This window comes from Rhopalosiphum maidis, chromosome 1, assembly GCF_003676215.2.
Source record: "Rhopalosiphum maidis isolate BTI-1 chromosome 1, ASM367621v3, whole genome shotgun sequence".
Classification (NCBI taxonomy): domain Eukaryota; kingdom Metazoa; phylum Arthropoda; class Insecta; order Hemiptera; family Aphididae; genus Rhopalosiphum; species Rhopalosiphum maidis.
The window spans coordinates 73,823,188-73,842,090 of NC_040877.1; the positions used below are offsets into that span (position 1 = coordinate 73,823,188).

Below are 18,903 nucleotides of genomic sequence, written 5' to 3' on the forward strand. Positions count from 1 at the left end.
GGGCAAAATTAAATGTTGGGGGGAATTTATCTACCCTTACCCCCGTGTAGTGCCATCCCTGTTAATTTAGTTTCTATTTTGTTACATCTATTGTTACTAAGATTTTATTACATAATTATATAAATGTTTTCTTGATAATAGACGTGCGCACAAGAGCACGGGCGCAGAGTGCAGCAGAAGGTTCATGTGCTGCATCTACAACATTTTCTGGGTCGATTGATTGACCTATGGCTTATTGATCATGGTAGTGCAAGTTAAAGCTCCTCAACTTCAGTTACAGGCCGACCGAGCCAATTTGTTGTTTTATAAAAGTAGATAAAATAGATCTGAACCAATTTTTTTATTAGATAATTGCGTAATGATATACCTATTTTGAACAATTTTGTAGTAATTGTACCTATTTTACATAAAATATACTTAATTAAAATTATGAATTGTAATAACAATAATAATACCTACCTGTGTAACATACAGTTAATAATTTTGGCTATTCAACATTTATTTGGCCGATTGTAAAAAAATAGACTGCTTTATTCTATATGCTGCATCTGCGATAAAGTCTATGCATGCCTATGTTTTTAACTGAATTTTAATTCTAATAATGAATTTGTATGTAATGAAAATTCGTAACAGGTAACACAATATAGCATGTACTCTGATTTCGTGAATACATTAATTTATATCCTTAAATTATGTTTAATACAATAATTAATTACTTATAATTACACCATGTCACCATGGTATTGACTATGGATACATTATACATTTATATATAAAACATACCTAGGTATTAAACGTGGTAAAGTGGAATTACCGCATGTAATTAATGAATTATACGAGTATTTGATAGCTCTAATTAATATTATTAACATATACAGTTATCAATTGATCAGTGGCGTAGCAAGGGGGGAAACTTAGTAGGCTGCAACCCCCCTGAAATATTAAAAAAATTTAAAAATTATTTTAATTTTTAATGGTCTATGCAAATTGCAACAAAAATCTTAAATTGTATTTTACAAAAATTGATCAGCCCCCCTCCCAGAAAAAAAAATCCTAACTACGCCAATGCAATTAATATTTAGTATTTTTTATCTAATTATTCGTGAGGTAACAGTAGTCAGTACTTATTTTATATTATAGTCTAACACTCAAAAAAAAAATAAAAATCATTGCGGTTAATTATATTATTTGCATTAAAAGAGCAGAGGTAATTTAAAAATGATTTTTTTTTATTCACGCTAAACAATCTATTATTATTTCAAACTATTACAAGTACTTAATGCTTTAAACGACTTTTAACATAGTTAATTTATTTAAATTGTTCCTAACTGGTATATTATTTGCACCCTTTTTGCACTAAAATTAAACATCAAAGTCGAGTATTTCCGTTACAGTTTTATTGACTAGTCCGGTTTTTACACAAAATATAAAATATATCTAAGGTAAAGAAATACTATTTCAGTGATAACTAAATTTCGTCAAAAATTTGACATGTACCCTTTCTGCAATTAGTGATTCATATGTATTATAAAATTAACTATTCAAACGAAAGTATGTATAATAAGCAGTGCTCGGGACTTTATGCATTTGCATATTTGTTTAGGTAGTAAATAGAATAAATCTGATCCAGTACAAATTTGTGTTGTGATGTTTGGAGTTAAAGTTTAAAAGTTTATTGTACATATGTTTGCATATTTTGGAATTTTTTTCTACAAATGCATATTTTAAAATAATTTTTGATTATTTACTCTTAAATCATATTTTTGGTAAATAAATCAATTTTATCTACTTGATTTTTTTGGCAATAATACCGATAAGGCGATAATCAATAGCGTTACGGGGAACCCATTTTATTTTTAGCTCTGAAAACAATATTATTTTTACTTACCTAACACAGGTAAGTACATAATTAAAATTATAAAATGGTTATTTTTTAATACATAAAAATTGTAATTGCTAGATATAGAAGATGCTGAGTGTTAAAAAATCCAAAGACCTCCAACAGTTTGACTTTTTTTTTTTAATAATATATTATGTATAAAATATAAATTTTTAGTACCTAATATGTACAAGATTTGTTTTTAAATTAAATTTGAATAAGTATGTATTTTTTAATTAAAAATAAATGCATATTAAAGCACATATTTTGATATTTTTTGGTGCATATGTATGCGCATAATTTTAAGATTTTAAGCACATAAAGTCCCAAGCCTTGATAATAAGTAACGCAAGCTGACACAGTCGATGGAACTACTTGAACATAAATATCACTAAACAGGTCGTAGCACATTAACACTGCGTAGATGCACATAATAAATAATAAATATGCATTCATAATACGTTATACGTATTGTAAGACATTTAATATACAATTTTTTTACGATTAGCTTAAAATATATGTACATACATGGTTATTTACCAAGCATATTCTTTTTTTCTTCAAAAAATTATCAACTCGTTTATTCTTGTTTACACTCCGTGCTCTTTGAACACATTGGCGGCAATTACTATCTTTTGGATCTCTGATGTACCCTCGTAAATCTCCGTTATCCTAGCATCGCGGTAATACCTTTCAGCCGGCATATCAGTTACGTAACCCATGCCGCCTAACACCTGTATACACTGGTGCGCATTGAACGTAGCCGCCTCGGACGCCGCCAATTTAGCCATAGCAGCTTCCTGAAAAGCAGAATTTACTTTATTTTTTGACTACTATTCATACTTTAACTTATTGAATAATAACTGAAGTAATAATACTTTCGTATGCGATGTGTTCGAGTCTTTCAGATAAGCTGCGCGCCACGTCAAAAGTCTGGCACTCTCCACTCTCAATGCCATTTCAGCGATTTTGTTCTTTCAAAAAAAAAATATACTTATGGTACCATATTTCCGTGTAAGGACCACAAGGCACAAAGTTGTGTATATGCTACGTAAATACCTGTATCGATTGCAATTTGGCGATCGGCGCTCCGAACGAAACTCTTTTGGATGCGTAATCAACAGCTAGTTCCAAGGATGCTTGGGCAATACCACAACCTTGAGCGGCAACCCCTATGCGTCCTGCGTCTGAGAAAACCAATAAAAATTATAAAAAAATTGTCACATTGAAAATAATAATAATATAATTCATCTACAGAACTATTATAAACATTTTTATTGGCCATCATGTTGTTGTTGTATAAATGTTTCGATCTAACTTGTGTAACTAACCTAAAGTTATCATTGCGTACTTGAAACCCATTCCCAGCTCGCCCAAGACATTTTCTTCAGGTACGAGGCAGTCTTCGAACACCAAACCGCACGTTGACGATCCTCGTATGCCCAACTTGTCTTCCTTTTTCCCCACGAAAAACCCTGTAATAATATGTACATTTATTATATACATAGCATTAGTTAAAAATATAATTATTATACAGAGAATAAAGAGAAAAAAATTACAAAAAATAACTACACAAACTATAATTGTATAGATAAATCAGTACCTAATCAATAATAATCTACTATTATATATAGCCATATTAATCATTACTTTTTCGCTTTGCGAATACGTTTCAAAGATAAAATATATTATATAACATAATATATGTATATATTTGAATTTGGATATTATAATATTCAAATTTCAAATAATTTAAAAATACGCTACACTTTTCAACACGTAGCTACATAATATTATTATTTATTAGGTACCAATTAATTATGAGCATTAAATTACCTGGAAAATCTTTTTTCAACAAAAAGCAACTGATCCCTTTGTGTTTTTTTGATTTATCAGTGGATGCGAATAGGACTAACCCTTTGGATTCGAAACCATTCGTAGTCCACGATTTCGTTCCATTAATTATATAGTTGGGACCTTTTTTCGTAGCTTTAGTTGCAACAGCGCTAGCATCACTTCCCAGTCCTTTAATTGTTTAATAATATATATATTTTTTTTTATAACAATTTCTGTAATGACTTCACTTCAAATTATACAAAAAAAATATTTCGAAAAACGTTCAATTTCTTAGAAAAATAATCTTTACTTTAAAAAGTATCACCTAATTGTATTACACAACGTTTACCTATATATATTATATAATGTTTCATTATATAGCTATAGTTTATGTACCTGGCTCGCTCAATGAAAATGAACCTATTTGCTTCCCATTCGTAAACGGTCTTAAGAATTCTTCTTTCTGTTTATCATTACCGAAATTGTTTATGGCGTTGACGTAAATGTTTTGAACGGCCATAATAGTACCAGCTGAAGCACAGCATCTAAAAGAACAAATAAAAATGTAAGGTTTGTTGATATTATCTGCATATAATTAATAATTATACACGTATATTTTATTATTTTTCAATAAATTAAAATGTTGTTATTACCTAGAAATTTGTTCCGTGGCTATAGCATAAGATAAATAATCAAGACCTGTCCCTCCGACGTTTTCAGGAATACAAACAGCCATAAGGCCTAATTCGCCCATTTCTTCAATCTATATTAATAACGCAAATATTGTTTGTCATTTTATAAAACATTTATTTTTTACATAAACACAACGACTTTCAACTGTAAATTATAATAATAATTATTTATTTGAATATAAATGGATTATTATTATTATATATTGCTATACAGGTCAGAGATATAATAAAACCAAAATAATTTACTTATACTATATTTATCATTATCAGTTAAAAAAATCTAATCCAACATGATTTTATTAAAACAATAATAATATTAATTCATAAAATTGAATTCTTGTTTCCAAAGTACCTACCTGTTTTTTAGGATATAATTTTTCACGATCAGTTTTTGCAGCTATAGGTTTTAGTTCTCCTTCAGCAAAATCTTTGCATGTTTTGTACAATAACTGATGTGTTTCTGATAGTGACGCTAATGATGCTATGCCTTTTCCTTCCTGCAGGTTATTGGAAATCCATTTCAATATAGTATTAGGATACAATTTATTACTTATTCCTAAAAATACATCACTTATTAAACAGAATAAAAGTTTTAAGTTATACCGCACAATACATTTTTTAATATAATGTAAATAATTATAAACTACCATAATATATTAATATTTAATATGCTTTAAATACAATTAACGTCACTAAGACGTCTAAAACACAAAACATTAATTTAAGTACTTATAAGAAGCAATTATATGGCATGTAAAACCCACAAAATTAAAGATTAAAAAAAAAATACAAGACTTACTAAATAAAATATTAGTGTTCAACCTATATGAATATTTATAAATGTATAATATAATTTATTGACAGTGACACCGATTCTATGGTTCAACTGTGACAAATACAAATGTCATATTCAAATTGGGAGGGTGTGAACACCTCGGGTTTGGAGTTGGTAACAAAAACCTTCAAACTACCATGTCTAAAGAGAAACTCAAAAATTATTGATAATTAGTTGTAAATAAGGAGTTGAAAAGAATGATATTATCTAAAATGTTTGTGTAAAATGAACCTCTGCAATGATGGGTTGAGTGGTAAGTGGTAGGTAATATTTAGAAATTTGTCATAGGTATTTCAGATGACATCGGCGCAACTGTTTATTGATTGTATTATTTATTAACAATACATACCTATAGACAACAGACGACATATAGTATATAGGTACAAGGTACTCATTTAAAATTAATTCAACATGCACTATGCAGTGTTAAGTACCCTGAAATCTATGCATATATAATACAAACAGAAGAAAAGAAAAAAATTACGTTAAAAATATGGATTTAATCGCCACCAATATGATGACATACCTATTATCTATATAGACTATTGTTGCTTCTTTGTTTTATAAAAATTAAATACAACTATCTTTAGATATAAATAATCGTGGATTTTACTTTTAATGTGTATACATATTATCGTATTCATTGTTGCGCTCGTAGTTTCACACGTCACCTAGTTACCTCACAATTTCGTTTTTTCGATAACACACTATCCCGGCGAAACGCTTATCTTGTATTCATTCAATATATTTAATAGTCTTAAATCAGTTAGTCGATATTATAGATAGTATCAATGGACAACAACATAAATGGAGATGGCGAGGACAACGGAAACGATCTTCTTGCCGAAGAGTTGGCGAAACTCCAACGACAGTATATGCTCATGGAAAGCAACAAAAAAGCGTATACCGAAGAAATGGGTAGTTATTTAGCTAAACAGAAGTAAGTCTAATAAATACAACAAATCAAATTTAGGCATACTTTATAGTTTATGCATCATATTAATATAATAATATATATATTATATATCATTATTTTACCATTACAATATGTATATAGTTCAGACATTATTATATTATATTTTTAATAAATTTAGATATTGAACTTGTTACAAAATTAATTACCTATTAAGCTCGGTTAATTATAATATATTGCCTATAAATTATAATTGCCTATTTGCCTGGGTATTTAACATTTATTTTTTAAGTATACTTAATAACATTTTTACGTGGATTTAGGTAAAGTATTTAACAATTGTTTAATTACATATATATATATTATATATTATACAACAAATATAAGTAAGTTTTAAGATTTACTCACATCCATGACAAAATAATACATAATATCATGTCTAGTTCATATAAAATTATAACAATGATATAGTATGCTGAACTATAATGTACTATATATTATGCATAATATATTTAACCTAACTCAATATACATTGCCTGTAAAATGTGTCCAAAATCTTCTAATTGTATGTAAAATGTTTCAGAAAAATTATCAGCAGTTTGGAACAAGAGAAGGTAAATCTAGTAGAGCACGTGAGTATGGATAAAAATAAACGAAAGGAAATCAACGATTTACGTTTAAAAGAATGTTTGGTTGAAAAATGGAACGAATACTTGAGTGTCAAAGATGAACTGACAGACCAAAAAAAATGTCACGACGACATCGAAAAGGAAATATTAAAAATACAAAACGAACTCGACCTAATATTTAGACAGAGAGAATCCTCGGCTGGCAAATTAAAAAATAAAGTTGAATACGATTTACAAAGACACGAAGAACTATTAGAGAACAAATTGCACGTTGTAAGTCTTGCGTATATATATTAATATATATATAGGTAGGTACCTATATAATTATAAAATACAATATAGTGTACACAAAACGCCATTGATTGTGCGGAAAAACAAATTTCAGAAAACCGTTAAGTTCAATAAGGTTTTGACGGAGAACGCCCGTTTGAGAAACGAAATCAACAATTTGCTCGTACAGCGGTCACAGTTCAATGAAGCGTACAAGGCTCTGACAGCGCGTTTGGACGATAGTAAGCAGATAATGATGGACCTAATTGAACAGGCAACGACAGCGTACGAACAGAGGTATAATATATTATAATATAAGTAAGCATTCTGAACTTCCTTTTTAATTTTGCGCCAAAATGATAATAATGATGACAGTATTATAAATGTATTAATGTATCATATAGTTCGATTGACTAATATTATATTATGTTGATGTGTGTTTTTTAGAGAAGACGCTCAAAACCGGTTGATCAACATGAGTGATGAAGATAAACAACAGATCGCTCTGCATAAGGCCGAAGTCAAGGAGCTACAGCGACAATACGATCGCGATTTAAAACTTCAAGATTTCTTGTCTATTAAAGGTACATGTCCGAGTACATTTTAATAAATAATATTAAATGCATTTATCCACACTATAAATTATAAATTAGTGACGAGAGTGATTATTAGGATGTCTATTAATTTTCAAATTCAATCAGGATTCTGCTGATTTATAGTATGTACCCGTCGGTCGCCAAATAGTTATAAGTTTTATTTTCATTTACCATATAATTAGTTTATATTTATATTTTAAATATCTTAAATATGAATAAAGTTAATTGAAATGAGTATTATAGAAATTCGTAAGAATAGTTGATAAAATAATATAAATCTCATATCCAGATATCTAATATATATAATATATAAATGCATAAACAACATATATTTCGAAGTGTCCTATTAAAGTGTGAATGCGTATACATGCTTGCATAGTTGCATGTACTTATAGATTAAGGTTTAACCATTAAAAAAATTCCCATATATTATTTTAAAATTTCATATATAAGTATTAACGGTCTTAAATCTGTTTTGGATTTAATTAATAAATTATACCTTGATGATCCGTATAGGTATCATAATTGTTAATTTAAAGTTGTTGATAAAGTGTTCTCTGAATTCATTTCGAATAGCTTTAATTTAATTTGTTCCTAAATATAAATTGTACATTCGTAGGATAAACATTTCTATTCATAAAAATAAGAAATCTAAAATCCAACGCAGTCATTTTCAAAAAAACAATATTGGTAACAAAAAATGTGCTACTTTATCGACGTTGGCCATAACATCGCCAGCAATAAATAATAATGAATCCCATGGTTGAGTATTTTATTTTTATTTTTTGTATAACAGGACAACATCGCGTACTCATGGATTTTGAACGCAAAGAAGAAGAAAAGAAACAAAACGAATTAGGCAACCGAAAGGAACAAGCGGAGAAATGGGTAGACTTGATGGGGTGGCTGCAAATGTACGTGGGCGAGAGCAACATCGATAGGATCGTAGATCTGTTCGTCAGGCAGGAGGAGGAGAATTTCGCGTTGTTCACGTACATCAACGAGCTAAACAGCGAGGTATACACAAATAGTTCTAAATAATTAATACGCAGTCATCTTTTGGATGTTTGGTCGTTAGTAGGTATATATTTATTATAATATGTACAACGGAAAGTCGCTTAACATTATAGACGTAACACCGATTAAAAATAAAATGAATATACGATAAACCAAAAAAAAAAAAGCTAAATGTACGCATAAACGATAATAATACATTCAAATGTGATATTTTATATGTGTGAAATAAATATCAATCATTGTATAAATCAATGTATAATTGATAAATCTATAGTCTAATACCACCAGTTACTTTGATGTGCGCTCTTAGCTAATAAATTTGTGTTTAATAATTACAACATTTAAAAAATGTTTATAATAGATACTTACATAGATGCATCTATTGTACCTAAAATATTTGTGTATGGTAAAATATTCATATTATCATAGTATATTATTTTGAACCTATATATAGTGTTATTTTCTAAAAATTAGTGAATGTATACTGTTGGCTTCAGGTGGACGACTTACAGAAAGAAGTTGTGGTACTGAGGAACCGAGTGCAAGAGCAGCGGGCCATTAACGAGTCAAGAGCGTCAAAACAAGAGGAAAACATGAACGGACTGAGGGCGCACTTACAGCAGCTTGTTGACGACGCGAATCAAGAAAATGATCGAATAAAAACCGTACACACCGAGTTGACTGAGCTCTTGGAATCCGTTGAGAAACTCTTTTTGTCCATCAACTGTAACCTTTCTCCGATGTATAAAATACTCGGTGAGACTCGTAGGAGGTTAATTATAGCCTATAGATGCTATAATAACATAACACGTAGGTACAGTAGGTACAAATTTGCATGTCAAGCGATAGTGTTTCAAATGTAATGTCCTATAAAATGGATATAGGCTATGGGGTTAATTTTTAGATAGTGATTTTTAGTGGCTAGTTGTTGACTCATTATGCCCTTGGAAAACCTTTTATAAAATCTTTATGATAATAACATAATCATATAGATGCACCGGCGGATCAGACCACTGGCCATAGGAGTATAGGGCACAATTTCAATTTATTTCGTGGTGTAGGAGGGAGTGAAAAAATATATGCTATATATGCTCTTTTGTGTTTACCTTATTCAATTTTTTTACATTTTACAAGATTTTTACGCCACACTTTATTGTTACTAAAATCAAAAATTAAGTAATCCCTAATGGATAATACCAAGAATTAAGATAATATTATATTGAGAGGGGGTAAGCGCAGTATAGTTTCCTTTCTCTTTTTGACCGACGGCAACGTGAAACAATTTGCCAATAATTCAGACTTTTATGTTTAAAAAGAACGAAAATACGTCTGGTGCCTAATAAGTAATAATAAACAATACACGATTACCAAAGGGTCTAAATAAGAAAAATAATACTCACTAGTTGCAGAAAACATGACTTAATAGGTAAATGCCAAGTTCGGTTTCACAAGAATAGAATATTTAGTATACTCGCACTTTCACAGTCACGCGGCGATTCCGTTAGAACACTAACTGACTAGGACACTAGTACAACATGTAATTTATTATTTTTGATTAGTAATTTTATGAAGTTCATCAGCTGTTAGATACAGTTGGGTTAAAGGCACATATAGTGAAGGTCAATTATGCGTATATATTATATCTATAAATAATACCTATATATATATGTATATATATATACATAATATAAACCAGTTTCAATAGATCCGTTATAATTAACTCCTACTATATATTATATATTATTATTTTATTATATGTATATCTGGTATAACGCCGTTCCACTGTTACCACTGTTACCATACAGGTATTACCATATTACGATCATAAAAACTTATGTAATACCTTGTAGATCGTATTCATATTATAATTATACAGAATATAGATACAATGGTATATCCTAAATAATCTAAGATACGCACGGAATAATATCTATTCGTCCTTGTTTATTGAGTAGGTACTTATATATTATAATTATATACGTTTATAGAAACCGCATAGGTGACTATAAACTTTTATTTTAACAGCCAGCTAGGAATTCGACAATCGAAAAGATAACGAATTTGAACTTTGAGCTGAAAAAATGTTTATTCGTAAAAGCGCTATTTTTTATACAATAATATATTATAAAATCATAATAAATTGTATTGTACTGTTGTATCCGTAAACAAACTACAACTACTTATAGTGTATAAAAATAACTACGATATAAACCAATAGAATTTTGAGAGAAATGGTGCTCCCGAGTACCGATAATTATAAGTTGTAATACCTATTAATTATTATAGTTTTTACATGTTTCCAAACACTACTGAACAATTATTTTTTCTTCGGAATGTTTATTAAATATTGTTGTATGTAATTATATAATAGTACCTACCTAATGAGTAATGACTAAAGTGTTTATAATACACGAAAACATGATAAAAAAAAACAGGATACGCGTAATGAGTTTATGTTTTAATAATTAGTTTATATCCATATATAGTATAATATAGATACATATTTTATACTATACCTATATGTACAATAGTCGTATTTTAATGACCTACTGAACGTGCATTCATTATATAATTTCGCATACGATCATTTGTAGTTTTATACGACTGGCGTATTGAATGTTTATTGTCTCAGACGTTTCGATAATCAATTTATTATTATATTACCGCATTTTTAGACATGTGTGGGGCATTTGATACTACAGTTCATGAAATTTTCACAAAATAATTAAAAAACTATGTATTTTATTTTAGAAAACAATTTAATCGTATTATAGATTACTGTCGAATTTTAAATTTAGTTTTTTGTAGTTAATATCACGTATAAATTAATCTGTAAGTGATGTTTTGCCCTTATAGCTATTAAACGTTTGATAGGAATACTGTATACAACTAGATACTGGCATTTGAATAACTGAGTCAATATGCTAACTATATAGCATTTGAATAAATATATGCATTTATTATATAACTGATCCTTATTGTATAAAGCACTTATGATTACATTTTAAAAACACGTATTGTGTGAGTGTACTGCATGTATTCTGTTTAAGGATATTTACTATAATTTACATCACTTTAACAGTTTAACACGTATAATATATAAGATAAGTATACAAAAAAAATTTTCAAATTACATCATAGACATCATAACTATTTAATATTATGATAGGTTTCGTAATAATTTTATAATGCATTTGAAGATTTAGTATCTATAAAATTATTCAAAAACAAAATATGAATACCTACTCTATTAAATATTATAACTTTCAAGTAAACATATGCATATATTTTAATATAATAAACCTATTGGAGGAGATTATAATGATTATACATTACATAATATTATGACAGATATTTTAAAAATAAATTTGCGAATTATACTCATTTATTTTAATTATTCAAGAGACATGACTATATTATAGTATCTAATCATAATATATAATTTATATATACCTATAGTTATGTAAAGTAAATAATTACTTAAAATGGTGCATATGTAAATTTGAATCTTACCAACATTATGAATAAATCTGATCGATAATATTTTTAAAACAATATTATGATATCAACTGTATATTGTGTATAATATTATTCTAATTTTATACCAAATATATTTCAGGAGACGACATTCGGGCAAACGTGTATAACATGACTTTCTACGTTGATCTGATAGAAACAAAAGTATCAGATGTTGTCAAAAACCTAAAAAATATGGAGTCGATGTAACATTTATTATAGCTTATAAGTTCTATTATAATTTATAACCAAATATCCGAATTATCACATCGGAAGTAGATATTAACCATTAATTTATATTGTAGAGTATAGACTATACCCAGTAGGTATTTTAATCATATAATACTTATCAAACATATCAATATGAATAGACAGTAAAATTTTAATATTGTTTGTATCACGAATTATTGAAATAATTACTTACATATTTGAAATATATTATATGATTATTTTCAAATTTCCAATTATACTGGAGCGCATTTAAAATATTATACTTAACATTTTTTTTTATTTATTTAAAGTAAAGGCTTCAATATTATGAGTTATTAGCCTATAATTAAATAATTAAACTGTATATATTGTTTTCTTATTTTATAATACTACTTTAGTCTATGATTTTATAAACAGTGTAGACAGTGTAGTATGCAATGGTAGCCAGTAGGTACTATATAGTATGTACTATTACTATTATAATGCAAACGATAATACATATTAATATTGTTAACAATCAAATTATCTCTGTATTCTGTAAACATAAAGTTAGTATTTGGAAATAACTTTTAGTCTAATACAGAAATACAATGCCGTATGTGTCTTTTGTATATAATATTGATCATTGTACCATCCAAACAAAAAGTATAAATTGAAAATATTTTTCATTATATAATGACATGTTGTTTATAAATTTAAGTACTGATCTAATTATACGTATAACAATAATAATAAAATTATACATAATATAAAATACATTTTAGATTCTGAACGATGAATGTATTGATTTTACAATGTGTTTTTTTTATATACGCGCACACGATAAGTAATCGATAAAATGCTTTGATTTTCAATTTTTAAGATGATTTAAGATAAAAAAAATGGACCTATAACGTACGTGCATTTTTACACTAAACTAGTTTTAATTTTAAATAATCCAAGTAAAATACGGTGTCCAATTCGGCGATTGATAAAAAATATAATATATAATACATGTAATGTTTAAGTACATTATCTTATCAATTTAATTAATTAATTAAACTAATAATTAGTACTTTAACATTTTATACAATTGTCGTAATCAGTCTCGGAACTTTGATCCGGTAACTTTTTTGACAAAGTACGAAAATAAGATAATACCATAGAGAACCACAATAATATTTAATTTCATAATATTTTTCTTTTTTCTACAATATTACAAAATGGTGCCTAATGTAGGAATTTATCCACTTATCATTTTTCACCTGGATGATGATAGTTCAAGCTAATTATAAAATTAAAATTTCCGTAAGAATTTTATACAACAAACTATTGAGAAGATATTCCTTCATTATGCTACCTACTGGTTCAACTGGTTAAAATTATCAAACCTATATCTAACTTAGAATCACATAAAGCTATAAAGGTGAAGTTATATATATATACACATCTTAATGTCATTGAATAACTTATTATATGTTTTAGGTTTTTTTAAGATTATTATTGTACTATAGTTTCTTTTTAAATATAAATAATTTTAGATTCCAAATGGAGCGATGAATCTATTGATTTTACAATGATATGATTTTTTTTTTAAATGTTATGTCATTAGCTTTTGGAGCAATATAAACTATAAATGTTTCAATGTTCTAACTATGGGGATAGTTTGCTATAATTTTAGCAGCTAATCAAATCAGCTGTTTTACTATATCGTAAAATACATTAATAATGAATAATATTCATTTACCGTATACTATCAACATACCAAGCACAAGTTTCAGTTTCTCAGAATCTCCCTTTTGTTGTTTTTTTCTTTAATTTTTTCAGCCATATTCAATACTTTGGTCAACTGCTCATATTCCTCCGCAATGAACGCCAATTGAGTTTCTATATCAGGTATTTTGTTTGGCACAGATTTTTTTACACGCCGACACATTTGCTTATAAATATTCCACACAGAGGCAGCCACCTGCATAATATAGGTACACTCAGATGTTAATTGTAATACAATAACGATATAATGATAATGTATAAATAATGAGTATAATATAATAGATATTTTAGAAAATATAACACTTATAAAAATCCATATTACACACCAAGTCACCCTCGATTTTCTTTTCTTTGGCCACATTCTCTATCTTGCGATAAGCTAAGTCGGTTTTGATTATCTCGTCTTTCAGTTTTCCCAATGATTCGATGACATCAGCCATTTCGACAGAAACGTGTTCTGCTTCTTCGCTCTTTTCCTATACACATTATACAATATTGTGGAAAATTACTATGTTTATATTTTTATTATAAATTATATCAATATTTGCACATCCATCCGTTAGATATGTGACAGTATATATACATTATATTAGTATAGCATATAGTAGTTTATACCTTTGAACGTCTGAACACATCTGTCGTCAACCGTTTTAAATCCGCAGTTTTTTTTTCATGTTTTTGTGCCAGTTCCTTCCGTATGTTGGTCAAATTTTCGTACCTCTTTATAACGTCATCTATGTTTTTAAACTCTTTTGACTCTTCCACTACTTTTTCAAGGAAATCCTAAAAAATCAAATACATAAGCACAATAAAGCGTTATCTCTACAGATGATAATATAGATGGGCCCCACTCGAGGTTATTTATACATTTAAACGTGATTTTAGTGCACCCGTAAATAAATAACGGAATATTCAAATATAAAATCGTTAAATATAATTTATATTTACTTCAAACGGCTTCAACTCATCCACGCTGCGTTGCATCCCTTCAGCAGCCTCTTCGAGCTTTAAAATTGATTGCTGCATCGGAACGGTTTGCTGTTCATAACGTTTCGTTTCTTCATTGTCTTCGTTTGTCTTCCTTATGAGAATTTCGCATTTCGATTCATTTTCCTAAGTAACAAAAATAAATTATGACTTTACAACAGTATATAACTTTTATAGTTACCTTTGTGTTTTTTTTTTAATTAAATTAAATATTATACTTGTTAACTACACATGAAATATAAAATAATTATTGATTATCAGCACAATATTTTATTTTATATTATATATAAAATTTGAAATTTTGTCTCATTTTACCGAAGAAAACTGTTCGTATCTCAACTCTTCTTCTCGCAGTTCTTTAAGTTTCTGATCCAGATCTTTCCACTTTTCTTTAATATCTTGATCAAACGCTTTTTTTTCTTTGCGTTTAATTTCTAGTCGAGTTCTTGCGGCATCTCGCTCGCGAATAGCTATTATTAGTTCGTTGTCAAGTGACTTCGGTAACACATCCCATTCTGGAAATTTTCTACAGTAGTTCAATACATCATATTATTCAATCATTAATTAATTATTAATTCTAAATTAAAATTAATTATGATTATTGAAATATATTTATTGATCGCGACTATATAATAATTATAAAAATATTGTATAATGTTTGTCATAACGAAAAGTCACCATACCAATAATTCAAGATTAGACTTTGAGAGAGTCCGAGGCAACACATTTTTAGTAGAAGAACTTGTAGCCCTATTGGGTCAATTGGAACAGCTCTTACACTTCGCTAAATAATTGAATTTCGATTTTTTTTTTTAATAATAGATAACGAAAACTTTATGCAGATTACATTACACTTAGGTTTTAAAAACTCGATTTTTTGTAGTTGTAATAAACATATACAAGTATATCTTAATATTAAAAATTATAACTTTTGTAGACTAACTTTATAAAATTTTTAGACTCGGCTTTAACTTGCATGTACATGTTGACTGTTTTAACGCAATCGGCTTCGATGTTTATCATCCTCTTTGGTTTGATTTTAGGATCTTGCATTTTAATTATAAGTTTATTTTTAACACAATTTAAAATTAATTAATTTTTTTTTAATTAAATTAATTTGATTAATGTTTAATTCAAATTTATTATAATTCTTGGAACTCGGAAATCTATTAAAAGTTGAAGAAAGTGTGTTTAATATTGTATTTCACAATTATGGTATATTTTCAGAGTATATCACGGCAGGCTACAAAAAATGGTCACCTAGCAACTGTTTATTATATATAATCGATGGTATTATTATATAATATAATAGAGTTAAATTATTTTTTATTAATAATACTGTAATAGCTATAGATACGGATAACAATAAGATCAATTATATTTTCATATTCTTACATAATAGTTAATAATATTAAAAATTACTAATTATGTGTAGCCGTGTAGGTATTGAATAACTGAATAACCTATGATGTATTTTTGAGGCAGTTGATGAACTGAATACAATACTAAAAAAAAAACATATACTTGACAATAAAATTAAATTTAACAAGTGCAAAATAGTTTGCATAACGCAGTATTTTTAGTGAAATCAGTACGTAGAATATTTTTAACTTAAAAATTTTGTATACATGTATAAACTAACTATTTTTAAGGAGTTTTATATAGGCATTAATACAAACATATGCGTACAAAATTAATGATAATCAGGTCATTTGTTACAAATACCAAAGATTACTTATAGCAATTAATAGTTATAAGACAAATTTGTAATATTAGATGTTTATGATAAAAAAATTAAAAAATATACACTCAAAAGAATCACATAACGGTTTACGTTTAAGAATATTACAAAATATAGATAATAGGAATACCGAATAAAACCAAAAAGTTACTAGTTATAACAAAATTGACAGATTCGTGTTTTTCCTACGTCCAAAATATTTGATTATGCATCATTAGAAAACAAGTTAATTTCTAAAATGCCTTAATTTTATAATTTTATTACACAAAGCTTATATGCTCACTTTAAAGAATATAATAATATAAACTGTATAAATGGGATTTAAGCCTGGTTCCCTGAGAATTATTTATCTGTGAACAGAGTCGTTTTTCGTATACAATCATGAAACTATTTAAATTGAACACATCTATTACCACAAAATATGGTTCTGTTCTATATGATATTATAGTGGCCAACTTAATAATAAGGTATTGACGGTATTGTTCGCTCAGAATCGTTATAATTATTACGTGTTTTATGCATGGTCGCTAAAAAGAATTACATTTATTAATGTAAATAAAACAAATAAAGTTTTCATGAAGTAATTTAAGTGTTTTTTATTTGATATATTAATATTAAATATCAAATTCTCAATTGTTATGGTAAAATTAATTTATGGCGAAGGGAAAATCGTGGCTATATACTACTACATGCATACTACATACTTTTGGTTTTTTATAATTAATACACAGACAGTTTAAAATCAACAGATTGTATTAAAAAAAAACCATTTAAAAGCTGAGCTACAAATATTACTTAAGACTTGATTCAAATTAAATGTATATTACTAGCACACGCAAATTTAATATTTTGTATACATTTATTTCTACTTCATGTTAAGTCCAAACGGTTTGTATGACATTCATAATCTCGCCTCGTTGTTAAATTTAACTATAATTATATTTTACTTTACTAATAATAGTAGATATTATAATATATTGAGTTCTTCCCGTTCCCGTAAATATCTACCTATATATGGCGCCGAATCCTATGTCCAAGTGCTGCAACCAAAACACATGCTTTGGGTGGATGGTGGTTCCCCTGGGCAGAGGCGTAGCCAGGATTTTTTAATGGAGAGAGCTAAATAATTTTAACTTGAGTTATTGAAAATAAAAAATAACAAAAAACGCTTTGTCAAGATAGAGATCGGCATGTAATTTTTCTTGATTTTCAATTTTTAGAAATTTATTAATTGATGCAATATGTATATTTTTATTTAGTGAGATAGATCTCCAAAACCGGAAAACGGATTTGTTGTTTGGTGTCTTGTTAGATTCACATTGGCTAGGAGAAGTACAGTAAAGATTTTCAGAACTTTATCTTTTATAGTTAATTTACTACAAAGCTTTAAAAAAAAATTAAAACACATTTTATTGGGCATTTTTGATGTTTTTCAGCTTTTTAGCTTTATACTGAGATATTGATTGATGATAAAGTTCTGAAAATCTTCACAGCACCGCTCCTAGCCAATGTGAATCTAATAAGACTCCAAATAACAAAATCCGTTTTTCAGTTTCAGTAATCTACCACGCTAAATGAAAATCTAGCAAAAAATAACTATTTTTTTAACTGAAAAATTAAATAATTTTTTTTGAAAACTTTTAATCTCATATTTTGTATTTACCTACTTAATAATCCCTTTTTAATGAGCTATCAACCAACTTTTTAGCTATAATAGTTTTGGAAAAAAGTTAAACTTGTTCACTTGTTGATTTGTGGATTCAAATCGTTATACCATACCGCTTGGGTGTGATATCGGATCCCTCTCATTACAACTGAGTTACATTTTTATAATTTTCCTATTTAACACTAATTCTTGAAGTTTTAAAAATTCAGACTTTTTCCATTTCAATTACCATACTTACTTGATTAAAAATCAAGTAAGTAATACTGATAACATATTAACGTTGATTATATACGTTAAGGTATTGATCATACGTAAACTGCGCCCAGATGACCTTTTGTTTTTGTAAACTGCGCCTGAAATTTTA

At 27.8% G+C, this 18,903-nt stretch overlaps 3 protein-coding genes across 5 annotated transcripts; 1 reads left to right on the plus strand and 2 right to left on the minus strand.

Moving 5' to 3' along the window:
* Nucleotides 1-2,407: 2,407 nt before the first annotated feature.
* LOC113550576 (short-chain specific acyl-CoA dehydrogenase, mitochondrial-like) lies at nucleotides 2,408-10,201 on the minus strand. 2 transcript variants are annotated; one of them, XM_026952506.1, is made up of 9 exons: nucleotides 10,068-10,201; nucleotides 4,764-4,963; nucleotides 4,369-4,478; nucleotides 4,112-4,260; nucleotides 3,716-3,904; nucleotides 3,211-3,354; nucleotides 2,939-3,066; nucleotides 2,758-2,853; nucleotides 2,408-2,679 (listed from the first exon to the last, which is right to left on the minus strand). In XM_026952506.1, exons 1-9 carry the CDS (start codon nucleotides 10,081-10,083, stop codon nucleotides 2,470-2,472), a joined length of 1,242 nt encoding a protein of 413 aa, XP_026808307.1. In that variant the 5' UTR covers nucleotides 10,084-10,201; the 3' UTR covers nucleotides 2,408-2,469. The 2 variants fall into 2 exon arrangements, with proteins under 2 accessions (XP_026808307.1, XP_026808308.1); XM_026952507.1 differs by having other exon boundaries at nucleotides 4,764-4,904; nucleotides 10,068-10,190.
* On the plus strand, nucleotides 5,608-12,497 carry LOC113550575 (coiled-coil domain-containing protein 63-like). 2 transcript variants are annotated; one of them, XM_026952503.1, is made up of 7 exons: nucleotides 5,608-6,182; nucleotides 6,739-7,057; nucleotides 7,170-7,351; nucleotides 7,502-7,638; nucleotides 8,447-8,667; nucleotides 9,165-9,477; nucleotides 12,287-12,497. In XM_026952503.1, exons 1-7 carry the CDS (start codon nucleotides 6,034-6,036, stop codon nucleotides 12,391-12,393), a joined length of 1,428 nt encoding a protein of 475 aa, XP_026808304.1. In that variant the 5' UTR covers nucleotides 5,608-6,033; the 3' UTR covers nucleotides 12,394-12,497. The 2 variants fall into 2 exon arrangements, with proteins under 2 accessions (XP_026808304.1, XP_026808306.1); XM_026952505.1 differs by having other exon boundaries at nucleotides 9,165-9,423.
* On the minus strand, nucleotides 12,219-15,854 carry LOC113550577 (coiled-coil domain-containing protein 42 homolog). The gene is made up of 7 exons (XM_026952508.1): nucleotides 15,816-15,854; nucleotides 15,448-15,658; nucleotides 15,094-15,258; nucleotides 14,761-14,928; nucleotides 14,472-14,621; nucleotides 14,138-14,341; nucleotides 12,219-12,369 (listed from the first exon to the last, which is right to left on the minus strand). The coding sequence occupies exons 3-6, from the start codon at nucleotides 15,169-15,171 to the stop codon at nucleotides 14,150-14,152; spliced, it is 588 nt and encodes a 195-aa protein (XP_026808309.1). The 5' UTR covers nucleotides 15,172-15,258; nucleotides 15,448-15,658; nucleotides 15,816-15,854; the 3' UTR covers nucleotides 12,219-12,369; nucleotides 14,138-14,149.
* Between the last annotated feature and the right edge of the window lie 3,049 nt (nucleotides 15,855-18,903).

What these genes read in the sequence shown, in the direction of transcription:
- LOC113550575 (XM_026952503.1), top strand. Translation starts at nt 6,034, where the DNA reads ATGGACAACAACATAAATGGAGATGGCGAGGACAACGGAAACGATCTT. An exon ending in ACGACAGCGTACGAACAGAG is followed by an intron (nt 7,352 to 7,501) that starts GTATAATATATT and finishes TGTGTTTTTTAG; the next exon opens with AGAAGACGCTCAAAACCGGT. An exon ending in ATGCTATAATAACATAACAC is followed by an intron (nt 9,478 to 12,286) that starts GTAGGTACAGTA and finishes AATATATTTCAG; the next exon opens with GAGACGACATTCGGGCAAAC.
- LOC113550576 (XM_026952506.1), bottom strand. An exon ending in GCCACGGAACAAATTTCTAG is followed by an intron (nt 4,261 to 4,368) that starts GTAATAACAACA and finishes TTGTTCTTTTAG; the next exon opens with ATGCTGTGCTTCAGCTGGTA. An exon ending in CCAAATTGCAATCGATACAG is followed by an intron (nt 2,854 to 2,938) that starts GTATTTACGTAG and finishes TTTTTTTGAAAG; the next exon opens with AACAAAATCGCTGAAATGGC.
- LOC113550577 (XM_026952508.1), bottom strand. Translation starts at nt 15,171, where the DNA reads ATGCAGCAATCAATTTTAAAGCTCGAAGAGGCTGCTGAAGGGATGCAA. An exon ending in ATGAGTTGAAGCCGTTTGAA is followed by an intron (nt 14,929 to 15,093) that starts GTAAATATAAAT and finishes TTGATTTTTTAG; the next exon opens with GATTTCCTTGAAAAAGTAGT. An exon ending in ATGTGTTCAGACGTTCAAAG is followed by an intron (nt 14,622 to 14,760) that starts GTATAAACTACT and finishes TAATGTGTATAG; the next exon opens with GAAAAGAGCGAAGAAGCAGA.